Source organism: Ziziphus jujuba, chromosome 8 (assembly GCF_031755915.1).
Source record: "Ziziphus jujuba cultivar Dongzao chromosome 8, ASM3175591v1".
Taxonomy (NCBI): domain Eukaryota; kingdom Viridiplantae; phylum Streptophyta; class Magnoliopsida; order Rosales; family Rhamnaceae; genus Ziziphus; species Ziziphus jujuba.
Window position 1 is genome coordinate 27773645 of NC_083386.1, and position 25030 is coordinate 27798674.

At 33.1% G+C, this 25030-nt stretch overlaps 3 protein-coding genes across 8 annotated transcripts; all 3 read left to right on the forward strand.

Moving 5' to 3' along the window:
• Positions 1–842: 842 nt before the first annotated feature.
• On the forward strand, positions 843–7587 carry LOC107414549 (cyclic nucleotide-gated ion channel 1). Of its 4 annotated transcripts, none has more exons than XM_025071823.3 (8): positions 843–1408; positions 4568–4659; positions 4829–5288; positions 5393–5611; positions 5740–6026; positions 6170–6281; positions 6389–6640; positions 6761–7587. In XM_025071823.3, the coding sequence occupies exons 2-8, from the start codon at positions 4625–4627 to the stop codon at positions 7355–7357; spliced, it is 1962 nt and encodes a 653-aa protein (XP_024927591.1). In that variant the 5' UTR covers positions 843–1408; positions 4568–4624; the 3' UTR covers positions 7358–7587. The 4 variants fall into 4 exon arrangements, with proteins under 4 accessions (XP_024927591.1, XP_015878175.1, XP_024927592.1 ...); XM_016022689.4 differs by lacking the exon at positions 843–1408 and adding an exon at positions 3785–4147; XM_025071824.3 differs by lacking the exon at positions 843–1408 and adding an exon at positions 4294–4318.
• A 3124-nt stretch (positions 7588–10711) lies between these two features.
• On the forward strand, positions 10712–15113 carry LOC107414578 (cyclic nucleotide-gated ion channel 1-like). Of its 3 annotated transcripts, none has more exons than XM_060819400.1 (9): positions 10712–10786; positions 11560–11649; positions 11893–12379; positions 12505–12717; positions 12875–13161; positions 13319–13430; positions 13565–13813; positions 13966–14214; positions 14359–15113. In XM_060819400.1, the coding sequence occupies exons 2-9, from the start codon at positions 11624–11626 to the stop codon at positions 14920–14922; spliced, it is 2187 nt and encodes a 728-aa protein (XP_060675383.1). In that variant the 5' UTR covers positions 10712–10786; positions 11560–11623; the 3' UTR covers positions 14923–15113. The 3 variants fall into 3 exon arrangements, with proteins under 3 accessions (XP_060675383.1, XP_060675384.1, XP_015878201.3); XM_060819401.1 differs by lacking the exon at positions 10712–10786 and adding an exon at positions 10840–10901; XM_016022715.4 differs by lacking the exon at positions 10712–10786 and having other exon boundaries at positions 10936–11649.
• Positions 15114–20360: 5247 nt separating this feature from the next.
• Positions 20361–23644, forward strand: LOC107414564 (cyclic nucleotide-gated ion channel 1-like). Its single transcript, XM_048470856.1, has 6 exons — positions 20361–20453; positions 20606–20853; positions 21503–21614; positions 21889–22176; positions 22648–22881; positions 23120–23644. The coding sequence occupies exons 1-6, from the start codon at positions 20361–20363 to the stop codon at positions 23642–23644; spliced, it is 1500 nt and encodes a 499-aa protein (XP_048326813.1).
• Positions 23645–25030: the final 1386 nt, after the last annotated feature.

A 25030-nucleotide genomic window follows, 5' to 3' on the forward strand; every position in this document is an offset into this window, starting at 1 on the left:
GACAGACAATGGCTGTTATCAATCTAATAAACATATGGAACCAACATTAAGAAGTCTTATAAGAAATAATTTCTGGGTGTAGATATGGAACCAACATTAAGAAGTCTTATAAGACATAATTTTTGGGTGTAGAAAGATAAGTTTCAATTAGTCACCTTGCAGTCATGGTAATCACATAAGGGATTAGAGTAACAAAAATGTTAGCTTTCTCTGATTTAGTATTTTAATTTGTAATATTTTTCTGATTATGAATTGTTCAGCTTATATAAATACATAAATGATCTAATTCAAACACTAACTTCATCACACTACTAAATTATTCATAGTATTATTATCAAATCCATATGGAGATAAAAAAAGGACGTAAGTTTCACTTAAAAAGGTAGTATTTATTTATTTATTTTGGTTACGGAACAAAAGTTTTATGATTAAAATGTTATATTGTCTCACGATTAAATATGTATAACTAATTAAATATCATATTTGGTTACAGCTTGAAACAAATTTAGGAACAAACTTTTTTTTTTTGGGGACCTTATGTATTTATGGTATTATATAAGGTTTAGTGACAAGATAGCTGTGCCTAAAAGTTAATCTTGATGCAAAAATATATTTTTAGTTGTAACCTTTTAGTAACAAAGAAATGCACGCCCTAGTCTACTGAACCTACCATGTCATATTATGCTCCAAATGATTCCTTGTGTTAAATATATGAAGAATTCTATTGAAGGAAAAGAACATTTTTTTTTCCACGTCGGCGCTTTCATTAAGTTTGAGAACAACCATTACTTTATCTTTGTTTTCCTCTACCTGCCAATAAATAAATTGTCCCCAACAAATAACGTGGAAAAAAAAAACTTATATACACCTATTGTATGGGTGACGTGGTGCCACAGACCAGTAGCAATCGGACATTTAATGGAATCCACAAGCTTTATTTTAACGTAGTATGACATTGCGAATCATCTAAGGCGTTGAATTTACATGGCTTGTGATAATTTGGAGTAGTGGATGATGTAATATTAGTGTTTGATGCAAGATTTTCTCACTTACATGAGGATTATTTTGCTTGAAGAAAGGAAATATATAATTTTGTTGGGGATGAATTTCATTATACCCTTTCCTTTGAGCAATACCACTCCTCCTTCCATTATAATCTCAAGTCCAGCTCTTCGGTCACCTCTCAAATCCAACTCCGATACCTCTGCAAAATGGAAAAACAGCGTTAGAGGGAACGATGGTGGGGTCATCGGTGTTCACCCTCTGATGCTAAAGTCAATGGTCGTTTCCAAAAGTTCCTTCTCCATAAAAATGGCTTCTCAAGTACGATTGTTCCATGGTTCAAAATGAAGAAAAAATGGGTTTGTTCTTCTTGGTGGGAGGAGGAAGAAGGAAAAGAAAGAGAATGGTAGGTAGAGTTGTTGGCATTTGTGCTCTTTTCCTTTTGTATGACATCATATTACCTTCATATATATTTATTAAATAGAAGGTGAAGATTTTTTGAGCCAAACCTTAATATTCTTAGATTGGAGGCGTATGACTTAACCATTATATACTCTAAAAGCCTTTCCATCCACATCTAACCAAAATAGAAAACCCTAGGAATTAAAATTTATTTTTATTTTTTTCTAGTTTTTATCTAATTTTTATTTATTTATTTTTATTTCGGACTAATTTTTTATGATTTGGGCATAAAAAAATATTACTAATTTTTGATCTATTAAAATTATTTTATTGTTAGATATGAATTATGATATTGATATACTGGTATTTATTTAACAATAAAATTAATATTGTTAATCAATTACACTGATTTACAATAAATTTAAAATTTCAAAATTGAATTGGAGAAATTTCAAACATTGGATATTAATCAGCAATTAATCCTATATATATATATATATATATATATATATATATATATATATATATATATTGTTTAAAGCTAGTATCTGCTTAAGTTGAACTTTAATATTTCAGTATCAAACATAATTAGCCAGCAATTAATATATATGTGTGAGAAATTGTCTTTGGTCTCGTATTTCTATTTTTTCTTTGGTCTTATATTTCTATTTTTTATGGCTGATAATGAGTTTCACAGGGTGAGAAGATACGTAATGGTATCCACAAAATATCATTTTGAACCTCAGTAGTGTTATAGGTTTTTGTCCTCTGCTACAATGGCTAACGAAGCTTTACTAGAAGACATGTTGACCAAGACTTGAGAGATTGGGTACAAATTTTCAAATAAAAAACCATAAATATAAAATTGAAATAAGAAATTTATTTTTTCAATTTATTTTTTACAAATTCTTTTATTGGAAAATGAATTATGATGTTAGCATGTTGGTATTATTTAAATGATAAAATTAACATTGTCAGTCAGTTAAACTGATTTTTAACAAATTTACAATTTCAAATTTTAAAATACCAATCAATAATTAATCTTTTATATATATATATATATATTGTTTAAAGCTAGTATCTGCTTAAGTTGAACTTTAATATTTCGCAATCAAACATAACAAGCCAGCAATAAATATATGTGTGAGAAATTGTTTTTGGTCTGATATTTCTATTTTTTCTTTGCTCTTATATTTCTTCTTCTTCTTATTTATTTATTTATTTTTTTTTTTTGGCGTGTGTGTGGCTGATAATGAGTTTCATCACATGGTGAGAAGATACGTAATGGTATCCACAAAATGTCGATTTGAACCTCAGTAATGTTTTAGGTTTTGGTACGCTACTACACTAGCTGACAAAGCTTTACAAGAAGACAAGTTGACCAAGACTTGAGAGATCTGAATATTTCACTGGTAGTAATAAATATTGCAATTTCTAGCTCATGTCCTAAGTAAATTGCAGTAGTTTTCCTTTCCTTGGACCAAGAATTTATAATAATTTTTACTACTAAACCATCAAAAAAAATTAGACAACATAAAAATAAAATTTAATTTTTATGCTTTTTTTTTGTCTAATATGAAAAATAAAAATAAAATTATTATTATTGATTTTATTTTTATTATTTTTAGATCTTTACCTTTTTTAGCAAAGGTGATTCATTCTATTTTTGATTTTTATATAGTTGTTCAATTCTTATAGAATCGAGTGATTTACAAGTGAGTATAGATATATCTACTATTCTTTTCTTCTTAAAACCAAAAAAAAGAAAAAAGAAAAAAAAGAAATTAAAATTTATTTTTATTTTTGTCTCGTTTTTGTTCTAATTTTATTTTTTATTTTGGACTTTTTTTTAACGGTTTGGGCATAAAAAATATTATTAATTTTTGGCCTATTGAAATTATTTTATTTTATTTTTGATCTTATAAAAATATTTTTATAATATCAAAATTCTAATGTTGTTTAAAATTTTTATTTTTGGTCTAATTTTAGATCCAAAAAATATTTAATTTCTTTGAAATTTTAATTTAAATAAAACAGAATTGGATACAATTATCTAAATTAAAAACCATAAATATAAAATGGAAAAATAAAAAAATAATTTTTTTCAAAAAATATATATTTTTTAATTTTTTTGTTGAAAAATGAATTATGATGTTAGCCTGTTTGCGTTAGCTAATGATAAAATTAATACTGTTAGTCAATCAGACTGATTTGTAACAAATTTTAAATTTTAAAATTCAATTAGTATAATTCTAAATTTCAATATACTAATCAGCAATTAATCCTATATATTATTTTTGTTTAAAGCTAGTATCTGCTTAGGTTGAGCTTTAATTTCAGTATCAAACATCACTAGCCAATTAATATAAATGTGTGAGAAACTCTCTTTGGTCTCATAGTTCTATTTTTTTGGCTGATAATGAGTTTCACATGGTGAGAAGATATGTATGGTTAATGGCATCCATAAAATGTCACTTTCAACCTCATTAATGTTATAGGTTTTTGACCGCTGCTATAATCACTAAGAAAGTTTTACAAGAAGACACGTTGACCAAGACTTGAGAAATCTGAATATTTCACTGGTAGTGGTGATACATATTGCAATTTCTAGCTCATGTCCTAAGTTTATTGCATAGTCTTTCTTTCCTTTCTCTAAACTCGATCAATATATCCTTATCCTGCCAACAAAGTTAAAAGGGTTCAGTCCGTAAGAAGATATCTGGTCTTTCCTTTTTACAACCGGGTAAGTACTAAGTAAATGGTTTTAAATTTTGACGCATCATATTTATGAACTGCTTCATTGGCATATTGGCATATATGCTGAAATATGTGTAGTTTTTCTGCTCTTGCTTAGTTGGGTTGGAGGTAAAATAATGATGATGAGGATATTTTCTTCTCTGTTACATTTTATTAGGTAAATTCAGGTTATCGAATTGGATTATATTGGATAATTGATTCGGTTTGATAAGAAAAAGAAGTATATACTAAAATATTCATGATTTGTTATGACTAAAGATCTAAATATTATAATGAGTTTTTTTTTTTTTCTAAAGCTCTGAATTTTATAATCTGAGTTTTTCGTTGTTTTTTTTTTTTTTTAAAGAAATATTATTAAGAGAAAAGTGGTGTTATTCTAAGCGACATGAATCTTCCTTGCTTGCAGGAGTTGACCTTTTAAAAAGTTCATTCGTCTGTTTATTAATTAAGAGAGGTCCATCTTATGGATAAGGTGGTAATGAATTCTGATGCTGAGAGGTAACAAATATATATATATATATATATAGAGTATTCCCATTTGAACCGAAATAAAGACTAAAAAAACCTGTGTGTTCCAATTTAGTTTCTTTCATCCTTATAATCCTTAGTCATGAAATAATAAAGCATTCTATTTTATTATTATTGTTTTTGCCTTTGCCTTGCCAAGGGGTCCTGAATGGAGTTATGCACCGGGTACCCAATCTTTTCACAAAGCAACACCTTCTAAAGAAAACTACTTATCAAAATTCAAAAAGCTGTTGAAAGAAGAAGAGCTACCGAGTCAATTTGAAAAGATGTGGAATAAGGTATTTGTATTGGCATGTGTGCTGGCAGTGTCATTGGACCCTCTCTTCTTTTACATTCCTATGATAGATAAGAAACAAAAGTGCATAGTGATGGACAGCAAGTTGAAGACTTTCGCTATCGTTTTTCGATTGCTCTCGGATTTAACTTACATAATGGACATTATCTATTACATAGCTAAAGCTTCCAAAGCTTTAAAGAGAGAAAAACCACCACTCGTGTGGAAAAAAGGCGAATTCCGTAAGTATACTTTGGAAGTAACTAGGAGGCTTTCCTGGTTACATGTCCTGGTTGACTTTCTTGCTATTCTCCCTGTTCCACAGGTATTACTTATTACTATTTATATGAGAAACCCTGTGACCTTGATTAGTGAATTAATCATTTATATATCTATATGTTTGAAATTAGAATAAGAATATTATTCCAGGTAGCAATATTGATTTTACTTCCAAAATGGAAGACGAAATCGAAGTCATCTTTGCATACAAAGACGTTCCCGAATGCGGTTATTCTTTCACAATATGTGCCAAGAATATTTCGAATCTACCTTTCATGTGTGGAATTTACAAGGAGTGCAGGCATGGTGGCTGGAACTTTATGGGTCAAGGGTGCATTGAACTTTTTCCTCTATATTCTTGCTAGCCATGTAAGTCCAATTTAAATAATTAATTAATTTTTATTTCTTAAAGCTTTTAGGGGGAAAAAAAAAAAAAAAAGAAAGAAAAAAGAAAAAAATAGTACTTAATTTGCTGGTGTGTTTTATGCATATTTTAGATACTCGGAAGCTTTTGGTACTTTTTTTCTATTCAACGAGAAACATCATGCTGGAAACAAGCCTGTCAAGGAAAAACTGGTCAATGTGCAACTAGAATTTGTGATTGTGGTTCAAGTAATGCCACGCTTCTAGATCTTTCCTGTCCTAAAGATCCATCAAATACAACAACTCTTTTCGATTTCGGAATATTTCTTGATGCCTTGAAGTCGGATGTTGTGGATTCCAATTTGAATGATTTTCCAAAGAAGGTCTTTTATTGTTTCTGGTGGGGCCTTCGACATTTGAGGTTTGCACATAAATATACATAATTAGACACTTCAAAATTACTTGTAGCAATTTATTGAGAAATACCAATATTAGTGATTGATATATATATATATATATATATCTTTATAAATAATTGGTGGATGAATTTTGGCATGCGTGCAGTTCTCTTGGTGATAACCTGGAAACAAGTACCTACACGTGGGAAAACTGCTTTGCAGTTTCTATTTCAATAATTGGCTTGCTACTCTTCTTGTATCTCATTGGAAATATCCAGGTTTAGTGCGCTTGATGTCCATTTTGTGTTCTGTTTTATACTCCTGTATATACTTTAATATCTAATGAGATGTAGCTCTTATTTGTGTTCGGGGTACATATATATAGATATATATGCAATTGGCAGCTACAAGATCGGAGGACATAAGACAGAAGATGAAATCGAAAATAATAGACATAGATACTTGGATAGAAAAAAACGACCTTCCTAAGTCTTGGAAGCCAGTGATGGTGCAAAAGTTACAACACATATTGGAGAAGGAAAACAGAGATGTTGATGTGGAGAATCTCTTCTCATTACTTCCTGCCGCTGATAGAATGTCAATAAAGCATCATCTCTGCATTAAAATACTAAGGAAAGTAAGTAATGCGCATCCATCTCTCTCAGATAAAACCAACACCACCATGGCTCTCCATCCATGGCTGCTAGGCTTATGGCTACTGATAATATTTTACTAATCTACTTGCTGTTGAAGCTAGGTTCGCGTGTTTCAGAATATGAAACAATCGGTGTTAGAAGATATTTGCTCCCATCTAAAACCAGTGATCTACGGTGAGAATAGTTACATTGTTCGAGATGGAGATCCACTCGATAGGATGTTGTTTGTTACACAAGGCACCCTATTGGCATTCACAAGCAGCCGTAGTAATAGCAATGCTGGAAGTAGCAGTAGTGCTTCTAGTAGTGGTAAAAGCATTTTCTCCACCAGCAGCGGTAGTATGAGGCGTCTGAAGAAGGGAGATTATCATGGAGAAGAACTTCTGGAATGGTCGCTTACTCATTTGTCCTTTACAGAGTTTCCCATATCAACCGCGAATGTTATGTGCCATACAAAAGTTGAAGGCTTTGTTCTCAAAGCCAATGATTTGCTGAATGCAGTGAAAAGATATTGGTGGCATTTCAAAAGGTTGAGCCCCTACTCCTCCTCTAATGTTTCTCATCTTCAGGTGGAGCGTTGGCAATTTTTGGCATCTTCAGTCATACAAACACTGTGGCGCCGCAAACGGGCAAAAAAGCCTGCAAACTACTTTAGGCATGTGCATGGTGGGAACTTGCAAGGATCTTCAGATAAGTAGCACCGTTTACGCCCCATTGCTCACCACTAACGCTGATGCTTGCATACACCAGTACCACAATCTCAAAGACTACTGCTTCCGAATAATCTCAAAGACTACCCGCAAATAAATAACATTAATTATTTATTTGTTTGGAAACTATACTAATTTTGTTTCTTATAGTCTTTCATTGAAAATGAAGAAAGTTGTTGTTTCTGTTGCACTATATAACAAAGACTAGAAGTTTTTCACTCTGAAATTTTCAGTTATGTATATGCAAATGCAGGAACAAATTGAGTGTTTTATAACTTTAGGTAATTAGAAACACCGCCTAAGAAAATCTGTTATCAAAATATCCCCAACAGAGTAATTAAAGAAAGAGTAGTCCATCATAACAAAAAAGAAGGAAAGAAAAGTTTATTGTAGTAAGTCAAGACAGAAAATTGTATGAAGGAAAATGTTATGAATGAATTATTTATTATTTATTTAAATTTCTAAACAGGGAGAAGTAATTACGTTATTAGAAAAAAAAAAAATTGTAAAAATACAATGTTGGAATTTCTTGAAGAAATGTAATAAATTTCAAATTTTGATGGAAAGTTTTACCCAAGTGAAGTTTCTTACACTCTCTTCTGTCTCCAAATTAATCTCCTTCCCTCTTGCAGCATTTTACACGGATTCTAGAGCTCTGTCTTTTACAAGCCGCGTTTTTTCTTGGACTCTTTTTAAGATTTTTTTTTTTTTTTTTTCCTTGACCCTTGTACACTCCACACGGTAATACTCAATCTTTATATAGTAATAATTATCCATAATTCTAGAAGATTACATATATGTGCTATACTCAAACCAATGCAAATGGTAAGTTAGAAATCCGATTTTTTTCAATCAATAAAAAGTTTAATTGCTTGAGGTACAATATTCAAAAAAAAAAAAAGAATAAAAAAAATCTTATTAGTGCTCTGTTTCCTTTTGTTACTGCTCTGTCACAGTTTTTCATTGTCTTCTTTTACTTTTAAGGGTTTGAGTTGTTGAGGCAAAATCGTCTTTTCGGTATAATAATTGTCAGGAGCCAAGATTCAGAAGTCGTATATGATATAATTAGGCATTTTTATATGTCAGCAATAATTCTCAAGTTAAGTTATTGTTAAAGGTGAGGTTGCAGTCAGGGTAATCCCAGAAGGGATTGGAACAGCAGGGAGGCTGGCTTTCTATATTTTACTATTTTTATAACATTTCTTACATTAATGACTTAAATTTGAATGTTCCTTTTAGATTAATTCATTTCATAAAATTTAATGAATAGGCGATCTTTTGCAAACACTTGTTCAAGAAGGCTCTCTTTAATCAACTTTTTATAGAATTTTTTTTTTCTTTCCAATTAAGGAATAATATGACTTTATCAAACTTACTATGCTATCATTATCAAATCCATGTAGACAGATGAAACAGGGAAATCCTTTAAGCTTAAAAAATATGAGTTTTATTATTTTATTTTTTTGGTTACATATCGAAAGTGTTATAATGAAAAACGCTGCTTTTACCCTTTTGTGAAATGAAATTTTATGGTTTTCATAAAATTTGAGAAGAATTAGCATGTAGCTTGGATTCAACACAGAAAATTGTATGGGAGAAATAATGTGAATCACTTAATACTAATTTAAAATTCTAAACAGAGAGAAGTAAGTATGTTATGAGAAAAAAAAAAAATGTAAAGTCAATGTCGGAATTTCTTGAAGAAATGAAAATTCAAATTTTAGATGGAAATTTTACCCAAATGAAGTTTCTTCCACTCTCTTCTGTCTTCAAATTAATGTGCTTCCCTCTTACATTATTTACATGGATTTAGAGCTTCATTATAACCACTCTGTCTTTGATATGACCAAAATCATGTGTAAGCAAAGACTACTCTTCATTTTTTTTTTTTTTTTTTTTTTTGGGGGGGGGGGGGGGGGGGGGTGGTTTGGAATAATACCTCAACTATTTCATTAAGAAGAAAATACACAACATTCCTGCTGTTACATAGAGCCCAGCATGAATCCACAAATCGCTCCTTCTGCCAGTTAGCAAAATCACACGAAACAACACCACATAACTCAGCAAAAGAGGATAAATTTCTTCTTTTAAATATAAAGTCAACCATTTTCCACACTCCAACTGCATTTTTGCACTTCCATAAAGCATGGAGAATCGTCTCTTCAGTACACAAACACCAGTAGATAAAACCCGCTTCTTAAATAACAAATTCGCAACAAGGTAGAACACATGCACTGGCCCTCCAAATGAAAATAAAACTTAAATTATATATTAGAAGAAAGAAAACAAAGATTTTTTAAAAAGCTTTTTGAAATGGGTAAATGTTTTTAGGTTGACTTTTAATACTTAATCAAACATCCACTTTCTACCAAAATATGGTTCACAGAAACATGTGAGCAAAGACTAATCTTCAAAGTAAAACCTCAATTATATATTAGAACAAAGAAAACAAAGAATTTTTTTCAAAGCTACTTGTAATAGGTAAATGTTTTTAAGCTGACTTTTAATGCTTAATCAAATATCCACTTGCTACCAAATTATGGTTGACAGATTCTGCTCTCTCTCTCTCTCTCTCTCTCTCTCTCTCTCGCTCATGTTTCTAATTATATGTGGCTGATGAACTTACTTGGTGAGGTGTGGTGTGCGGAATAGTAGTTGAAATATTCATTTGAAACAGCTACATGGAATATATATATATATATAGCTGTTCCCATGTCGTGGCATTTAAATTATAAATTCTCGTTTGCTGCTGCCCAGAAGAACTAAAATGTTATTAAAAAAAGACTTGGGACAAAGAATTATTTGAATAATTATCAATATATACTTTAATGGTAATACATATTGATATTGAAACCTAAATCTAATTGCAGAAACAAAAGAATAATAAACAAACGCACAATTTACCGAGGTTCGGTCAAAAACGACCTACGTCCTCGTTGCTCAGATGTTTGAGAACACAAAGAAAGAAAGAAAGAAAGAATGACTCCTAAAGCTAAAGGGATTTCTTCGCACAAAGCTCTCTACACTCGGTCTGCAATTCATGCCCTACTTCAAGAAAGATGAAGAAGAAGAAGAAGACGACCTCTGTTTTATATCTGTTGCAACTAATTAGCCAAAAACGGTGTCGTCCTTGTTAATTCCACATAACGGATTCATAGGCCACGTGTATTAATTTTAGTTGAGAAATCCAACACATCAAAAAGACCATTTGCCCCAACTTCGTTAAATGACATGGCAGTAAAGTGACACCGTTTTCGCTTCTTGTCCTTGAAACTGATTCTTCTTTCTTATTTCCCTTTAATCCTTGACTTGTAATTTGCAAACACACAGACATGGCTGTGATGATTGACGATTATTTCTGACACATATAGCAATTGCTATGACCTCATTACGAATATTATATACCAAGTCTTCAAAGTAAGTAGCAGTTTCTCTCTTTCTTCTCTACAAGTTACTCAACCAAGTCTTCTCCACCAACTAAAAGATTGTCTCTTGCTTTCATATGCAGTCTTTCCTTCATATAAATCAGCAAGTAATATGTAGATTTTTGTTCTTGTTTTTGTTTTTTTTGTTTTTCGTTTTTTGTTTTTTGTTTTTTGTTTTTTTGTTTGTTTTTTTTTTTTTTTGTTTTTTTGGTTTCTTTTCTCTCTTTTTCATGTATATAAAATGCTTTAATTCTTAGGCAGAATAGTCATCTGTCCTTGTACTTGTTTGGGATGCTGGAATTTATCATCTATTGCTCCTGCTTGCATGTATAAAATGAATGACAACGACGTTGAAACAAAAATTTACAAAAAGTGACAAACTAGAAGGGCTTTATTGTAATTTTACTAACTAATTTAAGTCATATTAGTTGGTGGTGGCGCAGTCATTCTTGACTTTGTGATTTTCAAGTACCGCTGGTAGCATGTGAGAAACAGATAGATATTTTGCTACTCTGGCAAAAAATTAAAAAGAAAGACTTATTCTATCAACCAGACTCTAATTCATCAAATTGTTTGTATTGGATTAGCTTAAATAATTGATTTGATTCTGTAAGAAATACTCACAAACATGATATGGACGTATAGTTTTGTGCATAATGATATAGGCAGATTAGTTCTGAAGTAGTAGGAAGAAACTTTACACTGGTTTTGGGAGCATGAAAAAGAGGTATTCTTGTAAGCTGCAGCCTATTTCCTCAATTGCAGGAGCTGACATTCTGAAATTTGTCTTTGGTCAAGTATAATAATTGTACTAAAAGAGGGCATCTTAATGGAAGAGAATTCTGGAGTTGTGAGGTTAGTTGCTTTACCTTTAAAAATCCTTTTGAAAGATTTGAACCTAAAACATGTGCTTTCAAATAAAACGGTCATATTTATGTGCCGTAAATTTGTTTAAGTATCAATTTTTAGGTGTAGATTGACTATATTTTATCGTCCAAATAATTCATACATATAAACTTGCCAATTTGCTAGTTTGCTTTCTTGTTTTCTTTTGTGATTGGTGCAGTTTTATGCACTCCTTTTGTTTAATTTATTCAGGATCCCAGTGGGGAATTTAGAGATAATTAACGAGAAGGAATTACTAACCAAGAAGGATGTTAATTTTGTCATCACCAATAGTAGTAGTGGAAATTCTTCAAAGGATTTGAGAGCAAAAGCTAAGCAAATTTTTAATCCATGGGGACCGTACCTTCCAATGTGGAAAAATATTTTTTTGGTCTCATGTCTGATCGCAATCTCAATAGATCCTCTATTCCTTTACATTCCCTATATAAATGAGAAAACCAAGTGCATTCAAATGGATCAAAAATTGAAGATTGTAGCACTTGTCTTGCGATGTATCACGGATATCTCGTACCTTATCTATATGATTATTCATATGCTCAATGGATTTGAAAGAAAGGCCACCAGGGCACTGGAAATGACTAAAAAAAGTGGGTTGATTGGAAAAGCAAAGCCAATGTTTTGGATGATTCCCTGGTCGTTCATACTTATCGATATCCTGGCTATTCTTCCGATCCCACAGGTGATACATATACTATACACTATACGAAGTAGTTAACCAAAATTTTTAGTGTAGCTCTCCACGAAAAAAAAAAAAAAAAAAAGTTGTAGTTTATTGAGGCTAAACTTCAAGTTTAACTTGCGCAGGTGATAATTTTAGTATTCTTTACCAAACTGAGGGGCTCAAGATATTCAAATTTAAGGAAGTTTCTTAACTTCCTTGTTCTGTTCCAATATGTGCCAAGGATTATTCGTATCTACCATTTGTGTAAGAAACTTGGAAGGACTCCAAGCTCAATTACTGGAGTTGTTTGGGTCAGAGGTGCATTCAATTTATTTCTCTACATTATTGCCAGTCATGTAAGTTAATTTCGTTCTCATTGAGGTGGATTTTGATCAGTTGGGAGGAACATTGTTAATCCCGCGTATTATGTTCAATCTCACTTATCTGTTATTTGCTGCTTAGATGTTACCATATAGAGCTAGTAATAATGGACTAGTAATGTATATTTTTCAGGCACTTGGAGCCTTGTGGTACTTCTTTTCTATAGAACGTGAGGCGGCATGCTGGCGAAAAGCCTGTAAAAATTATGCTGGATGTGATGCTACGACTACTTTTGATTGTAATGAAAACAGCTCAAGGAATCTGACCATTCTGAATGAGTTTTGTCCTATAAATCCACCAAATGCAACAGTCTTCGATTTTGGAATATATCTTGATGTTCTTCAGTCTGGTATTCATGTCTCAACAGATTTCCCAAAAAAATTCCTTCAATGCTTTTGGTGGGGTCTGAGAAATCTAAGGTTTGAACATATATAGTTCAACAACCTTGATTTTATAAATTTTATTGTATGTTGAGCTGTAAATTAAGTTTGCAAATGCAGAGATATGGTTTTATGATATGCTTACCTCTAAAGATGCTGTGTTTCTCTGATATTTTTACTTGATCATTTTCTGCAGTTCCTTTGGTCAAAACCTCAAAACAAGTACCAATGTTTGGGAAACCTTCTTTGCCGCTCTTATTTCAATCATTGGCTTGCTTCTGTTTTTGTATCTTATAGGAAATCTGCAGGTTGGTCTTACAGAATCTTTCTTTTTAAGTTGCCATTTCATTCTAGTTTCTCTGTTTTGCTCTGCTCCTATATTATTGTTAATCAATATGAGTTAACCATTAGCTGTGAGTTAAACCATTTAATTATTGAACAGACATACATGCAATTGGCAACTACAAGATCGGAGGAGATCAGACAGAAATTGAAGACAAAAGAACCAGAAATAGATCTGTGGATATCCAGCAATGGCCTCCCTCAGAATAAGAGGTCAGCGGTTATGCAACAGATTCTCTCCACATTGGAACATGACAAAGATGTCGATGTGGAAAATCTTCTCCACTTTCTTCCTTTGGATCACAAAGAGATTACAAAGGGCAACCTCACCTTGGATGAGATACAAAAGGTAATTAAATTAGCTCCTTTAATTACTCAGTATGAATGTTATGCCTAATCTCTCTACCTGCCTAATTTAGTGACTTGTGGCTCAAGAAATATAAAACTAATTTGGGGATTGGATGAAACCGATGAGCTTATTACTCGCTGTATATGGAACAGACATATATGAAGTTGGCAGCCACACGATCAGAGGAGAAAAGACAGCAGACCAAAATGAAAGAAAGAAATGCGGAGTTGTGGATATTGAGAAACAACATTCCTGAGGATTTAAAGCCAATAATCATGAGGCATATACGATATAGATTGCAAGACAACAAAGGAGTTGATGTAGAGAGTCTGCTGTCTATACTCCCTATGGAACATAGAACCATTCTCAAGGAAAACCTATGCTTGCCTATGTTAAAGAAAGTTAGTTCCTCTGCCTCAATAAGCTTTTGCTATAAGTTTTCAGTCTTAACAGGTTACTACTTGATAAAAGAATATTTTGTTTTGATATTCCTTATTACAAATTTGAATAGTATATATTTTGTCAATTGAATGAACCTAAACCAGGTGCCAATGCTTCAAAATATGGAAGAGAAAGTGTTTGAACAATTTATAAACTATCTGAAGCCAGTGGTGTACACTGAAAACAGCTATATTATCAGAGATGGAGAACCACTAGATTTGATGCTTTTCATCACCCAAGGCATTGTATGGACCTTCCCTACTGGTAGAGGCGGAGGAACTACCGATGGTTCCAAAACCACAAATTGTCTTCAAAAAGGAGATTTTTTTGGGGAGGAGCTTCTGAATTGGACATTGAAATTTACCTCCCTTAATGACATTCCCATCTCCACCACAAATGTCAAATGCCACACCAAAGTCGAAGCTTTTGTTCTTATGGCCAACGACTCAAAGAATTTAGTCAGTACTTTCTGGTGGCTATTCAGAAAGCAGCTCCATCATTCAACTGAATCTGAGTTGAAGCGATTGGAGCCATTGGCACTTTCTGCTGTAAAAGAAGCCCGGCGTCGCAATCAAAGCAAGAAGCCAAAAGATTCTAGTTCGTTGATTGAGGGTGAAAACAGCTCGAAAAGGGGTGGCAGCTTGCAAAGTATGGGTACTACATTTTAGGCCCTACTACTTACCACCAATTCACTCTTGGTATAGTTTCTGAAACACATGGTTTGAGAAAAGTTATAAATTAAGCTAAGGTGTCTTAGGAATAAAAATTCTTTCCTTAATTATGAAATTGAGCTTCTTTGAGTTTGTATGGTATTTTTTTGTGAAGAAAAATATTAACAATGAGGTTTCCCATTCATATATAGGTGATCAGAGCAGAGAAAAATAGTAGTTGGTTAGGTACTTTTTTTTTTTTTTTTTTTTTTGGTTTTTGGTGAATTGGTTATGTACATGATATGATGGACAATGTTTAAAAAAATATATATTGTAAAAAAAAAAAAAAAAATTGGGGTTTAGGACTATTTAACGTCCATATTAAAATAAAACTTTCACTTATTTTTATAACGGCGAAAACTATTAAATTTTTTTGCCTCTAAATTGTTGAGAACACATTGTTGAAAAGATCTGATTAGTTCATTTTGTGTAAGATGTTGTGTGTGAGTTATGCGTTGGTTTTTGGTATATGTTATTCCTCTTATTGTAGGTTTTTGAACACAGAAGCTATAGCTATGAGATTTAGTAGGAAAGGACAGAAGTAACAAATGACTCGAGAGGAGCTTCTCTGTAAATTTAAATTCCGGCACTTTAACCTAACACTATGTCAGGACCCGTCCAGAATTCCTTCCCCGGAACCCTAGACAGCCCTGATCCCAGGGAAACCCTACCGGACCCTCCAAAGGAAAATCCGACAGAGCCTCCCCTAAGGGATTTACTTACCACAATTTACCTGTACTGAAAACACAATTCTAAAAACATCCCTTTATTCCTCCCACAAACTACAAACTGATTCCACAAATTCCAGCACTTCTCAAAGCAACAACAGTCCAGTGCATAAATAAAACAGAAGTATTCCAATAGTATACAGAGCTTTAAGAAGTGCTAAACAACAGAAATACAACAAGGCTGAAAAGAAATAATACACTGAAATGAAAGAGTACAAAGAAACTTCTCGAAACACAACAGCAGCGGAAAACTTGGTTCGCTCCGGAAGAACGTCTACCACCACTTGCACCTAAGGGAACGGAATTTAAGAGTGTGAGATGCTAATCATCTCCGTGAGTAACCCGAACTACTGAACACCTTTTAATAATAATAATAAAATAATAACAATTAAGGAGTGGAACAAATACCAACAATTAATAATAAATAATAATAACCTTTGGAAAATAATGATTTCCCTCAAAACTCTCACCAATTGCTCCGTTTGAAATGTTCCCTTTTTAAAACCTTTTTGCAAAACCCAATGTGCATACCTCCCAAAAACCAAGGGATTAAATAATTTAACAACAACAATTAAATAAATACATACCCCAAATATAGAATAAAAATATAATAAATTATAATAAATAAATTTTGAACACCTTTGGGGTTTAAACCATTATTTGCAATTACACCGACAATTACACCTGACGCACCACACCATATACCGGTGATGCCCTCCGATACCCAGCGTCCCGAGCACCGACTGGCGGGAGGTTAAAGAGAGAAACCTGCAGTGGTCACTTCGGCGTCCCGACAGTACCGACTGCTAAAAACCATCACCCGGCCAAGGAGGGGGGCGGCTGTGCGCAACAATAACCTTGCCTGCCCACGGTCCAATGGCAACTCACGGGTGAAGTAATAACCGTGCGCTAAACCAGATAATAACCGCGCACTACCACGTGTCCATACACCATACACCAGAACACCAATACTGTATGAGTGCGTCTAAAAATAAACATAAACAACCAACCGTACCGTTTTTCCAAAAACCACCGTGGGAAGTATACCAAAATTTCACAAAACACCATCCCACATATTTTATCCAATAACCCGGTACGAAACAGCGATAATCAACAAACCACAATTTTCCTCGAAATACGAGATGCAACCATAAAAATACCGCGGGCATAATTTATAAAATTTAACCAAATATTTTCAAAAAATATTTAACCCAATTATGCCCGAGAAATCACATTTGAAACCACGTAAAATTAATACCGAAACATACCTTGCTCATGCATAACAAATAAATTAAATTAAACCGCATTAAAACCATAATTAAACCACACCACATGAGCATAATTTAAATACTAAATTAAATACCAATTAAATTTAATTAATTGCCCAAAATAATTTTTGAAGGTGGGTCACTCACCTGGAGAGCGCAAATCAACTAAGATCCTCCTCGGGATCCACTCCACTACTCGCGCGTGCACCGAATCGAAGCTCGCGTGATGAGGATCACGGATTCGGTCTTACTTTCCGGTGATCGAACCCGACGGGGTCGGAATCTCGCCGGAAAGCTTTTCGAGTTTCGGCTCCGCAATTCTCCCAAACCGTCGCGAATTGGCGGAAACGGAAGTCGGATTTGGGTTCAGGAGGTCGAACACTGCGGACTGGAGCTGGCCGGAATTTTCGGGTACTCGCCGGAACAGTATTTTCTGGCGGGCCGCCACGTCACCGGCAACCGTCACCGGAACAGTATTTTCCGACGGTGGCCGTTTGCTGTGAAATTTTGCAGATTTGTAGATCGTGAGGAGAGCAATCCAACGGGACCGACGGTGAGCAAAACGGAGGTCGGACGGCGGAGAAATCACCGTTTGAAGATTTTCGACCCCTCGCCGGAAAACGCTCCGATCCCGGCGCGTCGGTGGTCCGATGGCCGTGATTTTTGGTGGGTAGGCCGGACTTGAGGAGAGGATCAAGGCTGTCAGGCGCGTGTGGCCGGAAAGTGGCCGGAACAGTGCCGATTCGCGGTGGCCGGCGGTGGAGGGGAAAAATCGCCGCCAAACTTCGGACGTCCGATCCGGGCGCGTCCGGCGGCCGTTCACCGTGAAACTTGGAGGTTTTGCCGGAAATGAGGTGGGCAAGCTTTCTGTCCGGTGCGTGTACAGTAACTCGGCCGGAACAGTGGCAAAATCCGGTGGCCGGCGGTGGCTCTCTCTCTCTTTCTCTCTCCTCTCTCTCTTTCTCTCTCTTCTCTCTCTTTCTCTCTCTTCCCCGAGAGTTTTTTCAAAATTAAAACCCTGCGTGACACTGTTCATGCCACATGGACCACTCAGAAGCTGACACGTGGCATTTCACTGTTCACCGACCCCAAAAAAAAAACATTAAAATAATACGGTATCCGGTAAACTTCAAACGTCCATAACTTTTTAACCGGATGTCCGTTTTGAGCGTGCCGCTAGTCTGTGAACTCGTATCGACGAGCACTTCACAACCATGCATGAGTCAAAGCTCAATTCCCCATAAACAAAAAGTCAACTCCGGCACCCCTTGGACAGTTTGGACCGCAACTTGTTTCGTCCATAACTTTCAAACCGTAGCTCCGTTTTCGACGTGCTACCAGTCTACGAACTCGTGGCATCGTGCACTTCGCCACGGTATCCTGGTCAACTCGAAAGTCTCACCGAGTCAAAAAGTCAACTTTTGACCCCCTTCGGTCAACGGTCAACGGTCAACCTCGGTCAACGTGCACGGATTCCAGTGCGATTTGGGACGGGGTGTTACACACTATCTGTTCCTTAGTTTTTCTTTGGCAAAATTAAAATTAATAACGAGATAATTTATACTAAATTGACATCAAAACAAAGTATAATTTACATAGTTCGATGATAAAAGAAATCTGTGAGTCTGATTCACATGTGAATCGGCATCCAAACTTTAAGCGGCTTGTCTTGTAATATAATTCGAAATTTGGTAATATAACTATAACGTTAATTGCTTTTCTTATATTAAATTCTAGTCTAGTTTTAAGCATAAAGGCAATTTCGTTTAAAACACGGAAAAAGAAAATTAAAAAAAAAAAAGTGTCCACATTGTCAGATACATGCATGTAAATGGGCCATGAGTTGCCCTTAGTATTTTTTTTTTTTTTTTCCTTTTTATCTTTCACTGTTTGCGTATAACTTTAATTGGTTGAGACAAGCGAGCTTTTTATTGGAATGACTTGGTTTTGCAGCATTTGGGCTATGTAAAGAAAAGTTGTAAGACACTAGTACTATAAATAGTAGTAAACTTAGTATGCAAATTTCATATGGTGTATAACTGGAAACTCTGTTTTCAGTGTGATTTATTCCTGTTTCTTAATTTTGTTACTGCGTCTCTCTTAAAGTAGAAGAAATTTTCTTGGTCTACTAATTTTTTAGATTGCTATATTCGATATACACCTCAAGTTATGGGTGAACATCAATCAGTCCGAATCCGACTACCACCACCAGTGAGGTGATTGAGCTTAATTTGTTGTCTTTTATCTCACTACTATCCTGTACCCTTTTTTTTTTTTTTTGTTTTTTTATTATGAACAATATGATTTTTGTGACTTAAATTATGAGTAAACAAAATTTGTACTTATAGTCATAAAAATAAATTATCCTCACTTTATTATTATTACTATATCGATAAAATTTTGTTAACAGGAGCCAACGGCATGCCAACTTTCATAACAATTAGTGGGTCAAGTTTTTTGGATCTTCTAATTAACTTGGAGTTTATTATTAATTTTTCTTTTTTAACCATGGATGAATTTCTTAGTATAAATTGTGTTTGAGAGATTTTCTTTCTAAAGTTGTTGGTTAATTTTCATTTTATTCAAAAGTTAACATTATTGTTGTTCCCAAAATCATTGTTTGAGTCCATCATACATTACAGTTATTAGTTGTGGTTCATTAAATAATTGATTATAATGTTTCTTCTATGTGATCCATTATAATGAATGCAAATTTTACAGTGGTAGTAATGTTTTTGTGTATTCAGGGATATTTTAATCCAAGGGGATTCAGAGACTAGTAGTCGTCAAGAAAATAGAATAATAAAATATATCAAAGAAACTCTAAATTCAGAAGGGGAAAATCCTTACAGATGGAAGAAGATATTTCTGTGGGCATGTGTGATTGCAGTGGTCACAGATCCATTTTTCTTTTACATTCCAATTATATATGAGGATGAAAAATGTGTTGGATCAGACAAGACCGTAAAGATTGCAGCTCTCCTTTGTCGAACTTTCACTGATATATTTTTCGTAATGGATTTGTATTACCAAATTAGAACTAAATTTAAAAAACAGGCCAGTAGTGTCTCCACTACAAGTAGTGCGTGTTGGCGATATGTCATCATCCTAACTGATGTTCTAGCTATTCTTCCCCTTCCACAGGTAACATGAATTTCTTTCATTTTTATTTTTTTTTACTTTATTTTTTTTATGGAATATGAATGAATATTTTAAATTAATTTAATCACATTTGATTTGACCATGATTCTATTTTTTTTTTTTTTTTTTTTTTTGTTATGATACCATGGTTCTAATTCAGGTGCTAATTATAATTTTATTTTCAAAAGTGAGTGGCTTGAAATCTTTGGAAAACTTCCTTGTTGTTTGCCAATTTTTCTCAAGGAATGTACGAACGTACATGGCGTCTGAGGAACTTATGAGGACCCCTGAAGCGCTGGGTGAGTGGACCAGAGGTGCACTATTTTTGGTTTTGTATATCACTGCCAGTCATGTAAGTACTTTTTTCTTTTTCAATAGTCTATTTCTTTTTAATTAAATTATTATTATTTTAATTAATTTAATTAGTTTTTGGGGTGTATATATATATATATATATATGTAGGTACTTGGAGCATTTTGGTACTTCCTTGCAATTCAACGACAGACAGCATGCTGGCAAAGTGCATGTAAAGAACTCAAAGTAAAAGAGTGTGTTTCTTCTACTTTCGAATGTAAGGGCCATTCAAGGGCAAATTGGGCGTTTCTTAATGAGATTTGCCCAGTAGATCCACCCAATACAACATTCTTCAACTTGGGAATATTTACCGATGCCATTAAGATGGGCATTGTCGGTCCAATGAATTTTCCTAAGAAGTTTTTCTATTGTTATTGGTGGGGCCTGCGACATCTCAGGTTTGTAATTTCTTCTCCGCTTCACAAACATGTATTCTCTATTTTACATTTCTTCAAACTGTGTGCTGTAGGAATGCACAGCATTGCTAAACACTTAATTTAGCAGTTAATTGATAAAAGGAGATCTCATAGTTTTGTATAAAGATAAAAGGAGATCATATATATATATATATAATTGATCTTCAAGGAGATAATTTCCAACTTATTCTGTGAAACCAATGCTTATATGTATGCATACTAAAAATGGGACTCACATAATACTTTCATAGTCCACTTTCTCATTTGAAATTTGTAATATTAAAAAAAATAAAATTACAAGATTATTACATAAAACCAAATGGGTCAAAGCATATAAATGTCATTTTAAATATCTATATCAGCACAACTCCTAAGATAAAACATAAAGTATCTCCTAAGAGATCAATTTTATATACATATTTGTTTTTATTTTTATTTTTATTTTTTAGTCTTAAATCTATGGCACTGTGCATTGCGCTGGTTGCTTGATGATCAAGCAGCAGAGAAATGGTTGCTTGATTCCAATATAAGTACTTGGAACTGCACAAGTCTTTCTGTTTTATATATAACTTTCAGTACTAATTATCAATAAAAAATTTACATATTTTTAGCTCTTAATCCATCTTTTTAGTTCTTTCGGTCAAAACCTGGAAACAACTGACTATGTCTGGGAAGTCTTCTTTGCTGGTGCAATCACTGTCGTTGGCCTCATGCTGTTTACCTATCTTATTGGAAATATACAGGTTACTAGTACTGAATTAATCTTTTTTTTTTTTTTTTTTCGTGGGGATTCTGTTTCTATATATCTATAATGTTTTTTATTTTTTATTTTTATAATTTCCAAGGAAACTTACAACTTTTCATTCCTAACCAATCGGTCAAAAGCGTAATCAGCTGGCTTCTGTCCTTGTCCTGTTCATGATTTTAATTCTTCATAAAATGTCATTACTCGGTTATATATTATGGGAATTGAAATGGAATAATCAATTTTATTTTATTTTATTTTGTTGTGGACAGACACAGTTGACCACCAGAAAAATAGAGATTAAAAAATTGGAGGAGATGCACAACCCGGAGATGGTAAAAAAGATGGAGATGATAAAACTAATAGAAGATGAAGAACTCAAAATGATTTTCAGCTATGGATTCAGGAATATGTTCGGCAACAAATTGCTTACCAACTTCAAACTAGTTTTAAAGAAACATATTCAAGATGCAAAGGAACATCACAAACGTATTGATTGGAAAAAAGTGTTGGCTTCCTTCAAGGGTGAAGCAGAACATAGCATGGACATTATAGAATTAGTAAGTTCCCTAGCCACTTTTTTTTTTTTTTTGAAAAATAATTTGACAGAAAAAGGATTCAGAGAATCCCAACTAGGTTGGGACTGTAACCAACCACCAACAAGCTAAAATATTATTGAAAAGAACAATAGAAAGCATCCAAGTAGAACAAATCCACCTGGCCATAACAATCCCATACAGAATGAATATAATCAACATTGAATAGCAATTTCTTTCTTTTTTAATAATAATAATAATAATTCTTGAGTTAGAAATTCTTTGATATTAAAAAGTAAGGAATGATTATGTAGCAAGTTTTAAAAATTGCCATATCCCATCTAGAATTTTAGATTTGAATTTTTATCTGTCTGTATTGACGTGTTTTTAATGTTGTCCTTGGTTAATTTTCAGTAGAACTTGTTGTAAGAAACAAGATTAATTGGGATATTTACAATGAAATGAGTATATATATATATATATGTTGTGAAACAGACATGCAGGAAATTGGCAGCATCCAAGAATGGGAAGGACATGCTGAAACTAAGTGCAGACTTGTGGATGCACAATAATAACATCCCCAAGGATTGGAAGCCTATTTTCCGGCAAATTGTAGGATGGAGATTGGAAGACAACAAAGATGTCAATCTGCAGACTTTGCTTTCTATTCTTCCCCTAGATTGTAAAGTGCCTCTCAAGAAGCATTTGTGCTTAGCTACCATAAAGAAAGTAAGTTTCTTAATTTTTCCCTTATGATAATTTGTTATCTCTAATTTGTTCTCATTGGCATAATATCTATATCATTCCTGATCCCAGTCCTGATATCACACAAATAAGTCAGAATTAAATATAAATTAGCAATTTGCCTTTATTGGTTATATACTTTATGAAGTTAAGATATCTTGATAGGATATCAAGACCAATATATGCATATATTTCTTACACCTATTGTATGCACCTATGCTAGTTGCCAATGCTTAGAAATATGAATGAGCAAGTGCTTCAACAAATTATAAATCATCTCAAGCCAGCGGTGTACACCGAAAACAGCTACATTATCAGGGAGGGAGAACCACTTGATTTGATGCTTTTCATTACGCAAGGCACTGTGTGGAGCTTTCCAGCTAACAATAAAGATGGTAGAAATTACAAAACTTCCACGAGCTTTATGCTTCTTGAGAAAGGTGATATCTATGGTGAAGAACTTCTACAATGGACATGTACGTTTGCCTCCTCTCTCAGCTTCCCCATTTCACCTTCACATGTCAAATCGCGTTCGAAAGTCGAAGCCTTAATTCTTACAGCCAACGACTTGATGAATGTTGTCTCTAATAACTGGTGGCATTTCACCAAAAACAAACGCCTTGATCATACAAAAAATTCTAACTTGGAGCGTTTGGAATCTATGGCACTTCAAGGTGTACGAAATATCTGGAAAAAGTACCATGCATCCTTGTTGTCATCCTCAGATATATATATTACAGCCGACTGAGGGTGGCTAGCGAGGCTCCATTCCAGGCATAAGTAATGAATCTAGGCAGTGGTATAATAAGCTTTTTTACTGCAGTTGATGAAGGCATATATACATCCAAGACTTCACTTTTGGAATATTACAGCCTGAAAAGCAAAATAATATTAATTGTTGTAAAGCCATTTTATAATTCCTGATCTACTCTATTTCTTCTTTCAATACTTTTGTATTTTGATTGTTGTTATATATATATATATATATATATACAAAGCTTTTCTATGATCATGACTGTCCGTATACGGATAAGAAAAAAATAATAATTTTTTATTTTGATCTGCATACGAACGGTCCTGACTATAAAATTATCTATATATATATATTTATATGTTGTTGGATGATTATTTACTGTTAATAGAGCACCATTTTTTAAATTTTTTTTTAAAAATTAATATATATATATATATATATAGTTAGTGTTACATGGAAAAAGCGAGTAGAGTACACTTATATGAAGGAAATGTGTTGTAAAAATGTATCTTGTAAAATGTGTAGAAAACTCAAAGAGAATTCGCTGTAAATTAAGCAAAAATAAAAACAAAAACAGATATTGAGGATTTCACAAACCTTGAAGGAGTTTAATATTATTGACTGGAATTTTATTTTCAAATATATAAAAAAATATATATATGTGTAAATTACCATGATACTCTACAAGACAATCCCAAACAGCACCATAGCATGGGGACAACGGGTACAATTGCCGCTAATCTAATTTTTGAAATGCATGAATTGCTGATTTAGCATCTTTAGAACAATTACTCTCTAATCTTTTCCACTAAAAAAAAATAAAATAAATAAAGCTATTTTTTATTATCTCATATAAATTTTTATTTTATTTATATCCAAATCTTTTTAAACAACCAAAAAAAAAATCTCGAAACTCTTCCTCTACTAATCTTCTTTTTTAAAATTAAAAAAAAAAAAAACTGTTCCTCACACCTATAAAACCATAACAAAAAATTTACGTTCTTTTGTTATTAAAAAAAAAAAAAAATCACACATCCAAACAGTTTAAGTAATTACATTCCATCAAATCTGAACTCAGTAGGAAGTCAAGCACACAGGAAAGAATCTTCCCGAGCTGCTCCCTAATTATAATTTTTATTGTTGTATGTTTAATTATTATCTCTTTGACTTATCTATTCTTTTTTTTTTTTTTTTTAAGAACTTTTCTATTGCTTTATTATTTCTTTCTGTAAATACCTTTTGTCCACTAATATGATAAAAAGATGCTTTTTGAGATAATATTAAATATTATATAACAAAATTCGATGACTTTATTTTTCTATAAATTTTATGTTTATTTTATTAAAAAAACTATTTTATTTTATCTTTGTACTTACTCTA